The sequence below is a fragment of the Epinephelus lanceolatus genome, chromosome 16 (genome assembly GCF_041903045.1).
Source record: "Epinephelus lanceolatus isolate andai-2023 chromosome 16, ASM4190304v1, whole genome shotgun sequence".
Taxonomy (NCBI): Eukaryota; Metazoa; Chordata; class Actinopteri; order Perciformes; family Serranidae; genus Epinephelus; species Epinephelus lanceolatus.
In genome coordinates this window covers 19,262,206-19,273,171 of record NC_135749.1, presented here as the reverse complement: position 1 = coordinate 19,273,171, position 10,966 = coordinate 19,262,206, and the positions used below count along the sequence as shown (strand labels likewise).

Below are 10,966 nucleotides of genomic sequence, written 5' to 3'. Positions count from 1 at the left end.
AAGTGTAACATGAAAGAGTGGTTTAATACTGGATAAAAAATCATCAAAGTGAAATAACAATGAGCAAAACATCTTTCTGAGTACAGATACAACAAAGATTACAATAACAGACCAAAGGATAAAGTCTAGTGTTTACACTCTATCCAACAGGAGGGCTCAGAGTTGTCAGTGCAAGGGTTAAACTTTGTTTGTCTTTGTGTGCCATTAGCTTATGCTGCAAAGAAACAACAAAACATTATGTTCCCTTCTGACTGCATCTCCATGTCTCCCTCTCACTCTTTTCTATGCTGTCATTCTCCCCCCGTCCGTCCCCCTCTCTCTGTGCTGTCTGCCATTAGCTTCGAGAGCAATGCTGCAACTGGACAGCAGGTGTGCTCTTTAGCACTGCAGCACACAACCCACTGCAGTGCTACCATGGCTGTGTGTGTAAGAGTGTGTGTGCGTGTATATGCGTCAGGCGTGCCTGCCAGCCTGGCCACTGCTGCTCCTGCCACTCTGCTGAAGGAGAGGGGGGAGAGAGAGGACGCTGGAGGAGTGAAGGGGGAGAAAGAGAGACAGAGAGAGGAAGAAGGTGAGAGAGACTCCAGGCCCAAATAAAGCCATGGGGGCCGGGGCTGGGCTGGGCCCCCCTTTGCTATAAATACGCTGGCCGCCTGGAGGTTCGGGTTTGGTGGTTGGGGCTTGGGACCGGCGACCACCACTGCTGCTGCAGCCTTCCTCAAGAGAGCCTCCTCTGTACTCTCATCATCCTCATCAACCTCTTCCTGGTCATCAGTGTTCCGGGCAGACAAGATGCCTCGCGTGGACTCAGACCTCAAGCTGGACTTCAAGGATGTGCTCTTCAGACCCAAGAGGAGCAGTTTGAAGAGTCGCTCAGAGGTCAGTGCTGTTAATTAGTGGTACTCTGTAATCCAAATATTACAGCTACAGTTCAGTCAACCAAGGGACCGGGGTACTTCTCAGGAGGAGTAATCAGTTTACCGCCATATTCAGGAAGTACACTTACGTTTACGCCTCTATGGCGAGTGACGCAATAGGGTTAGTTAACTATTTATACATGGGGATGGCTGGTAGGAGGGGGGCTGCCTTTTGGGGCCTATTAACCCTGTTTGCTGGGGAAGGATGTCTCACTAAAGCTGAAAAGTGCATGCTCACTGTAATTCTATACGCGTGTGTCTCCTTGGTGTCTTGCTTTGTGTGAGCCGGGAGGTGTACACTGCCTTTGTACTTCAGTGAGCAAAACAGCTACCCTGAATGAGCATGTAACAGCGGGATGACCTTCTTAAAGGTGACAGAAAACAAGGCCAGCCTGCTCCAGACAGAGGCTTTAAACACTAACATCTACAAGTAGAGAGAACAACAAAAGAAAAAGAAGAGTGACAGATATACATACAAAAAGGTTCTGATCAGAATAGACTTGCTTTTGTCACTGTCATTTTATGCTGGCGTAACAGGCCACAGTGTGTCTAGCACCCAATGATTTGGCTCTCTGGGACGACACAACCCTCTCCTTGTTGTTTTATCCTCACAACTTCCTCAACTTAGCTGTCTGTCACCAGATCAGGGACTGGTACCGATCCAAGATCACACTACTGGTGTGGTGGTACTGGATCCAAGGTGGACGGTGGAATTGGCTAAGTGTTGGCTACTGAGACCTGCCAAGCAACATGAGGCACAGGAGAGTTCTCAGAAATGTTGTTTAAAAATAGTACTGTGTGTCAGAGTCAGCCAGAGCACATTCCATATGCCACAGAGATATCATGATAACATAAGAAACACTGATGCAGATAACAGCACAGAGAATAGCCAGATCTAGAGCATGTGTGCTGAGTGTGGTAAAAGACAATTCTATATTTTATCACCTCATTCCTGACATTCCATCTTATCCTACCTGTAACTAATGAAATAAAAAACTATGATTTAAGATGTCAATAGTCTACACAAGATGACTTCACTGCAGCATTCCAATAAACTCCATCCAAATCTAATGGCGCGTGCACTCGGACTGCTTTTGTTTAAATAATTGCTGCATTAACAGGAGCAGAGATCCGTCTGTCAAAGCTAAGCATCCCAGACATGCATCATTGTTTGGAGGAAAGGATGGTATATGAACATCATGGATAATAAACGGCATCAATAACAAGAGACCACGTTAAAGATGGTCGGTAATCGAGCACTGATGCACAAATACACCTGTCCCTTCAATCTGGACTTTTTCAAGTGTTTTACAGATGCTGATGTGAGTTTTCACTGCAGCATTGGAGCTAACAAAAACACCTGCAACATGCCAACAAATAGAAGATGACAGACAATGTAAGGTCCTTCAAATCTTCTTAGCCCAGAAGCTCTCTATTGAAAATAATTCATTGGTGTGTTTCAAAAACTTTGATCACATTAAGGTGGAATTACAAATATTATACAGAGTTTATCACCAGTAAAAATCATATATATCCACAGCTAACAAAAGTGTCATAGCATAAATTCCACGGATGCTTTATAACCGGGGTAATTTGATCCATGTGTTTGTCATACTTTGTCATAATTTACTGTTAGACTGGAAAATCCTGCTGAGTCAGTGTTCTGGGTATAAAAAAAGAGGCCTGTATTGATTTGCTCCAGCACGACAATGCATATGCACAACCGGACGCTCCTCCCTTCTCATCCATACTCCTTTCACTGCTTTCCTCTTCCTCCCGCCATTATGAGTTATAGCCTCATTTTTGCTGTGGCTCTGAAAGTTATTCCACCGTGAAGGTTATGGCACACTTTGTGCTGTTAGCCTATTTCCACGACTGAAGTAGTTTTGCGTAATAAATGTCTTGGCTCTGCTGAACAACTGCATCCAGCACTATGAAACTGTGAGACTTAAAGGGACAGTCTACGTCAAAATCAAAAACACATATTTTTCCTATTACTTGCAGTGCTATTTTTCAGTCTAGATTGTTTTGGTGGGAGTTGCCAAGTGTTGGAGATATCAGCTGTAGAGATGCCTTCTCTCAATTATATGATGGAAGTAGATGGCACTCGGCTTGTGTTGCTCAAAGTGCCAAAAAAAAAGGCGGAACAGCAATGTCTTTTTTTTTTTTTTTTTTCAAGTAAACATGACCCAGTTACTCAAGATAATCTACAGACGTTGTTGTTAACAGTTTCTTTTAGGAATTATTTTCTCTGTACTAAACCATGCCTGCCATATCACCACACAGAGGGAAGTGCACATCTACTCATGGATGAGAGGCTCGTGCTCGTACCAGTGCGAGACGTAAACATTAATGGTGTCCTCCTTAGCTGAGCTTAGGGATGCACCGATCCAATATCTAGATCGAATATCGGCCCTGATATCATCAAAATAGATGGATCGGGTATCGGGAAATACAACCTATACCTGAGGCGATCCTTTCCCTTTAAATCTATTGCGACGTGAGCTACGTCATACGTCATGGAGCAAAGGAGAGACTCTGCTGTGTGGAGGTATTTCACACTATTTCAACTGCTGTTGCACAATTGTTTATTTTTTTTAAAAATAAATAGTTCATCGTTGCATTAATGTGTTTCATCTTGTTTCATTTTATCTTAGGAAATAACTGTGTAGTCATCAATGCCTGATGCCTCTAGTCTTTTCTGTTCTACATGTAAAGGTATATAGCTTTTTAGGTCAACCATGGTATCGGATCAGTATCGGGTATCAGCTAATACTCAAAGCCACAGCATCGGGATCGGTATCGAAACTGAAAAAGCTGGATCGCTGCATCTCTAGCTGAGCTGTAACATTAGTTAGCTCAGTGGTGCTAGGTGGGCTAGCAGTAGATGCACATTTCCTTCTGCACGCTGACACAGTTGGGTGTAGTTTGGGAGAATGAAAACAGTTCCTACATGAAACTGCTCACAACAAGGTCTGTGGATTATTTTGAGCAACCGGGCCATGATTTCTGGAAAGAGACATTGCTGTTGAGTTTTTCAAATGTATTTTTTGGCACTTAAAGCACCACAAGTTCAGTGCCATCTCGGTTCATTATACTGGAGAAAAGGCAGACATTTCTATGGCTGACATCTTCAACACTCGTCAGCTAACTAACATTAGCCACCATAAGCTGGTGGTAATACCAGGCCGAGCAGCAGCAGAACTCCTGAACAGATTAAACTGAGCAAAGGTGTGTGTCATTACTTAAGAATTAAACTTTTCATTTGTAAGAAGAAAAATGTGTTACTTCTTCTTTGTGACTCACTTGAAAAGGAAATTGCGTGTATAAACTCCACTGATACTGAGCAGCGAACAGTTCAGCTGCAAAGTCATGTTAACTCATTGGAATAAGATTTATTTATAGCAGATCTTTTCGAAAGGAATCATAGCTATGATGTGCATCATCAGCACAGATATACTTTCCTGTAAAGGGAGCAGCTTGTGTGTCACAATGGGCCCTGCTTGTTTCATGTAGCTTATCACATTACAGAGGCACTGGCTAAGCTAACCCCTGGATCTAAATGATTCAGTGCATCCCCATTAAGACTCGGAACATGAACCACAGGAGATGCTCCCATTTTCAAGCTGTGGTCCTCAGTCAGCTTTAGAGAAAAAATAAGTCACATAAAACACTTTCCCAGTAGGCTATGATTAATGTTAATGAAACAAGTCTATGGAATTACACGTGTCTCTCCCCGCTCAGGTGGACCTTCAGAGGACCTTCACATTCCGCAACTCCAAACAGACCTACACTGGCATCCCCATTATCGCTGCCAACATGGACACCACAGGGACGTTTGAGATGGCGCAGGTCCTCAGCAAAGTGAGTTTACACAACTGAATGGATGAAAAATAAATAACAGCATCACCATCTCTGTGTGGGCCTGCCAAGATCTCTGTCTTCCACTGAGATTTATTTGCAAATAGTTGACACAGAATCAGGAAACAAAAACCAGGATGCTGTGGGGAGCCAGGGGAAAAATGTGAATTAGCAGCCTTGTCCTAGAAGCAGTTAGACATCTGCTAACTTGTGGGATGTTGCTCGTTTTCTTTTGTAACAGCTAAATCAAAATGTCTGTAATCTTTGAATCATAAGTTATGAACTGACTACTCAGCCTGACAATATACTGTTTTCTTGCATATAAATGGCCTGAGACAAGCAATTTCTCACATTTTAATCAAAAGTAGAGATCTTACACCGATCAGCCAAAACATTAAAACCACTGGTGGGTGAAGTGAATAACACTGATCATCTTGTTACAGTGCATTGTTCTGCTGGGAAACCTTGGATCCTGGCATTCATGTGGATGCTACTTGACATGTTCCACCCAGCCGAACACCGTTGCAGACCAAGTAAACCCCCTCATGGCGATGGCACTGGTTGATGGCAGTGGCCCCCCAGCAGGACAATGATGCACCCTGCCACGCTACAAAAATGGAATGGCCCCAGGAATGGGACAAGAGCTCAAGGCATTAACTTGGCCTCCAAATACCCCAGATCCCAATCTGATTGAACATCTGAGGAATGTGCTGGTACCCCACAGGTACCTCCGATCCATGGTGGGTCCTTGGACCAGACTTGGCTCTGACCTGTCAAGGCATGGACACAGGACCTCTGGAGGGTGTCCTTTGGTGTCTGGCACCAGGGCGTTACTTTCAGATCTTTTGAGTCCCGTGGGTTGTGGGGTGGGGTACCAACACATCTTACCAATGTTTGATCAGATCGGGATCCAAGGAATTTGGAGGCCAGGTTGATGCCTTGAGCTCTTTGTCTCGTTCCTCAGACCATGCCTGAGGCATTTTTGTGGTGTGGCATGGCGTATTGTCCTGCTGGGGGGCCATTGTTACTGAGGAGTGCTGTTGCCATGAGGATGGGTACCTGGTCTGCACTGGTGTTTAGGTGGGTGGAGCGTGCCAGGTGGCATCCACATGAATGTCAGAGCCCAAAGTTTCCCAACAGAACATTGCTCTGTAACAAGATGATCAGTGTTGTTCACTTCACCTGTCAGTGGTTTTATGTTTTGGCTGATCGGTGTACATTGCAAATGAAGACAAAAATGGGAATATGAATGTTTATGTTTGTTAAATCATTTCTTTATTTTACATCTTGTTGTCTCCCTTTCTTTCTTTGTCTTTAGCACACCCTCTTCACAGCCATCCATAAACACTACTCTGTAGAGGACTGGAAAAACTTTGCTGCTAATCATCCTGAATGCTTAGAGGTAATTTCCCCAATGTTTACACCTTTTTTAAAGAAGCTGTATCTCACCCCAGAGTCTGAGGCGAGATCGTCTGCACATGATTCTCAACATGGAGGTGGCTGAGTCAGTGGCTAGCAGCTAATGGTGCTAACTCCATAAACAGTGCTGACAGAGCTAACATCGTTAACCTGAGAGGGAAACAGAGCACTATGCTTAGATACACACACAGGGACTCACATGCACTAGTATGAACGTGGCACCAGATGATCTACCATGACAACGAACAGAATAGCTCAGATCACAACTCACACAGAGGTAGCATGACTTAATTCTCTGCTCAGGATACGATTACTCCACTATATCTTTAAATAGAAAATAGTGGTCTAAGTGTTGCAGCTCCTTTAAGTAGCTTGTTCCTCATTAGAAACAGGAACATAATTACACATGCTATTTACAAAGGTCTCCTTCTAAAAGGTAATTGTGGTTTCTCTCTCCAGCATGTAGCCGCCAGCTCAGGCAGTGGCACCGCAGATCTGGAGAAGCTGTGTGCCATCTTGGAAGCCGTCCCCGCCCTCAAGTACATCTGTCTGGACGTGGCCAACGGCTACTCTGAGTACTTTGTGGAGTTTGTCAAGACGGTCAGAGAAAAGTTTCCCAAGCACACCATCATGGTAAGAGAGATGGTTCACCACTTTGGCTGGAAGATTGTATCTTGGGGCTAATAATGTCTGCTTTGCAGGCTGGTAACGTGGTAACAGGGGAGATGGTGGAGGAGCTCATCCTCTCCGGTGCTGACATCATCAAAGTGGGCATTGGACCAGGTGGGTGGGTACGACTGTCTGAGTGTGTCTCGAAATAGTCTGAGAAGTGTGCTTCCTCTAAATCAACACAAAACTGTCCCGGCCTTGCACACAAACACAGACACCACTGAGACAGGAGACAGGCAAACACGCTAGCCTTTAACAGCAAGGTTTGACTTGGAGTCGTTTTTACTTTATAGCACAGTGCTGCATGGTCCACTTGCAGGATTTGAGTTACAACTCAGAGGTTGCTGTAAATAGAGTACAAGTACAACATGGTTTTATTACCAGTAGATTACCCTTTGTTGATGCACCAGAACCTTTTTTAGAAACCATCATAAAATTCCAACTTTAAAAGAAGAAAGAGCTCTAGTGTCAATTATTTGATATTGCCAAGGTTTGCCAGATCTCCTAAGGGCTTGTAAAGGTAAATAGTCAATGCAATTCATTTCTGTCTGCTATACTGACAGGGAAAGAGTCCTCTGCTTGTGGAGCTATGCAGGCAGTACCTAAACGTACCATGATGCACTGCATACAAGCCTCTGATACCTATCATTATTTTTTGATGACCAGAACATAGCATTACATGGCCAAAATACTCATTCAATCATCATCTGCCCTCTCTGCCCCGCTGGTCTTGGTTATCTTTTCCAGTTGATCATCATGATCCTGAAGAAGGTCTCATTCAGCACACCTCTGTCCAAGTGAGGAGTAAAACTTTCATGTTTTTACTATCACTAGTAACACATACATGGGCTTTGTTGGGGTTGGCATCGGCAACAGCATATAACAAAAAGTGGAGAGGGGTGAGAACAAGGAAGTTCTGTTTTTGAGTGGCATCTAGAGAACGATGTAAAATCCAACCTGTAGTTCTATCTTGCATCTAACTGCGTCACCGTCAAGTCAAATGCCAGCACTGGACGCAGGAAGAATGACAGATTTTGCAGCTGTGAACTCAGCCTTCTCTGTAAGTATAGTGTAGTATGCACTGAGGAATTTATTTCTTCAATCAGCTACATTTACCATCAACACTGATGTGTCATCTGCATAAAAGGTGGCAAATTTTCCCTTTAAATAGCTTGTTCCAAATGAGTTAGACAGTCTCTTCGATCGTCTGGTGCTGTTTTCTGTCTCCAGCCTGTAGACAAGCCCCTGAACTGAGAGCGCCAGATCTGAAAGACAACAACTTCCTGTAGCTACAGCAGCACCAGGGATGGTTACATGAAGATGGACTTCTCTAATGTGTGCACTGTGGACTTTGTGTTGCAGGGTCTGTGTGCACGACAAGGATCAAGACAGGAGTGGGCTACCCACAGCTCAGTGCTGTAATAGAGTGTGCAGACTCAGCTCATGGACTCAAAGGACACATTATCTCTGTAAGTCCCACATCACAGCACGGAAATATAATAACAAGGGACAGCCAGAGTTGCTGAAGTTAGTATTATGTAGTAATATCAAGAATACTGCACTTCTCCAAACTATCTTCCTCTGTGTGGATTGGAAGTCACATAGGGTTTGGTGGGCATCAGTCCAAAAAAATTTAATTAACTATGATGAAGTCAGACAAAAGGCCGTCCTTCAGAGGTTACAGCACTGCAGCAAAATATGTTTGAGTATAAAATATGTTTTAATAAACAACAGGAATTCACAATAGCTGTTGTCTGCATCTGATAAGGTCCTGACAAGGAGCCTCACCTAATCCATAGTCTAGATCAACGTGATAGCCTGAGTAATAATAACTGTGGATAATTAGTGATTCAAAGAGGTTTATTTGCTGAAGCGTACTGTAATGTCAATTTTAAAATAATTTAACATGAGTCCACCATATGCTGTTGCATAAAGCCTCTAATAGTTTCTAGCTGTGTAGCCACTACAGGGCACCCTCAGTCTACCAAGGCAGGTAGAATAATATGAAAAACTTTTTGGCCTGTGATTCAGTATGAAGCCATATGACTGACATGTATTTATTCTCTGTCCAGGATGGTGGCTGCAGTTGCCCAGGAGATGTAGCTAAGGCCTTTGGTAAGTATTCAACCCACATATTGGGACACACATATGACATATATGTGCTGTACTGTTCTACAAATCTAACCACCACGACTTCTCTGCCTTTGCTCCTCAGGTGCAGGGGCTGACTTTGTAATGATGGGAGGAATGCTTGCAGGCCACGACCAGTGCACTGGAGAGGTCATCGAGAAGAACGGCAAGAAATATAAACTCTTCTACGGCATGAGCTCCGACACCGCCATGAAAAAATATGTGGGTGGAGTTGCCGAGTACAGGTGAGAGGCTGATTGCAGGAAATCAGTTCATAAATCTGGTTCCATCAGTATGCTTTTAAGGATTCTTATTCTCCCTGATAAAACTGTTGAATAAGAATCATTTCCCTACTTTCTCCTCCCTCTGCTCTGCTCTCAGGGCGTCTGAGGGGAGGACGGTGGAGGTTCCCTATCGAGGAGATGTTGAGAACACCATCCGCGACGTGCTGGGGGGCCTCCGCTCCACCTGCACCTACGTGGGTGCCGCCAAGCTCAAAGAGCTGAGCAGGAGAACCACCTTCATTCGTGTCACACAACAGTCCAGCCAAATGTTCACTTCGTAGGGTGTAAACCAAAAATGCACACTCAAACACTCACACAGACACCTCGACATCATCACCCAACCTGTTTCTCTCAGGATATGTGCTGTCAGAAAGCTGTTAGTTTCCTGCAGGTTGCGATTAAAATTAATTCAAAGGTTGACTTGACACATTCTCCCAGAAGAATCACAGCCTCTAATCAACCGAACCCTACGGCGAGTGGGTTTACATGCTTATATACTGTGTAATATTCTTTTGAATTTACCAGATTTAATTTTTTGGAAATGGAAATGTCATGTTCCAGATACAGGAGCTTGGACAAATTTTTCTCAGTTTGGGAATAAGAGAATAAGACTTTTAAGGCATGTGCACTTCAGATCTAATCTTCCAAAATACTCTTTTAACTTGTGTATATGAAGTGGCATCGCATGTAGATACACTCAGCAGGAGGAGGTTGATACTCGTGCTCGGATCATTGGGGGAAACTATTCTGCTCGACTGTGTGTTGGAATGAACGTGCAAATCAATATGCAAGATCCAGAGACGCCAACCTTTAACTGTCACTGGAGAAATCATGTTGCAATAAACTGCATGCAGAAGCCTCTGCTAACTTCCTCAGTGGTGTTGATCATTCTGTGAATTTGAATTATACTCCTGACGGCAACATTATAGTGTATCTCTCCATAGTGTCTGTGTGCATGTATATTTCCCTGTATGTCAAGAAGACTGAGCCAGCTGAACACGATGACCTCTGGATTTATGTATCCCAAACATTTCACAGACCTGATTTACCCTGCTGTGCATGTAACAGTCGCATTTAAGTCACTGATTTCACTGTGCCTGACATTTTAAGTCAAGGGCATCTTGTGGTTTCTACTGCATTAAAGCTCTTGTACTTTAAGCAAAGAACTTCAGGGAAAAGTCATGTAAAGAGACAATAAAACACTACTGAATTGAAATCCTAAAATACTGGAAAAGCAGCACTTACACAGTTCCACTGCGAGTGCAAACAAGACAGTAACTGGTGGAAATAAACTAAAATGATCAGAGAATGATCAGTGTGTTTTTTTTTTCTGGACACTATATAATTGTTTAGAGGTTTCAATGAAAACTTTTTTTTTTTTTTTTAATGTCAGGATTTCAGGACAACACAGAAAAAAAAATCCATCTGTCTAAGACTGTGGTGTCCAATTGTGTTTGAATGGGGCCCAGATTAGATAGTATGGAAAAAACCTGGGGCTGTTTCTCAAATGATATGGGTAATAAAATAAAAGAAAATCCCATACAAATGAGACAAAGAACTGTTTCTGCCACCTAGCAGGAAATGTCTGCTGCTAGGCAACCATTAGTTTGCTTGTTTATTCTCTGTTTATGAAAACACATTAGTGCTGGATAACAGCACTTAGTGCATGTCGACAAACTGTATGAT

At 43.5% G+C, this 10,966-nt stretch overlaps 1 protein-coding gene across 1 annotated transcript; it reads left to right on the top strand.

The window, feature by feature from the left end:
• Window positions 1–651: 651 nt before the first annotated feature.
• gmpr (guanosine monophosphate reductase) lies at window positions 652–10,589 on the top strand. The gene is made up of 9 exons (XM_033636895.2): window positions 652–879; window positions 4,662–4,781; window positions 6,097–6,180; window positions 6,657–6,830; window positions 6,899–6,980; window positions 8,229–8,335; window positions 8,939–8,981; window positions 9,082–9,241; window positions 9,378–10,589. Exons 1-9 carry the CDS (start codon window positions 793–795, stop codon window positions 9,559–9,561), a joined length of 1,041 nt encoding a protein of 346 aa, XP_033492786.1. The 5' UTR covers window positions 652–792; the 3' UTR covers window positions 9,562–10,589.
• Window positions 10,590–10,966: the final 377 nt, after the last annotated feature.

Coding starts and splice junctions, on each gene's coding strand:
- gmpr (XM_033636895.2), top strand. CDS start 793: ATGCCTCGCGTGGACTCAGACCTCAAGCTGGACTTCAAGGATGTGCTC. Junction 4,782..6,096: donor TGGCGCAGGTCCTCAGCAAA/GTGAGTTTACAC, acceptor CTTTGTCTTTAG/CACACCCTCTTCACAGCCAT. Junction 9,242..9,377: donor GGTGGAGTTGCCGAGTACAG/GTGAGAGGCTGA, acceptor CTCTGCTCTCAG/GGCGTCTGAGGGGAGGACGG.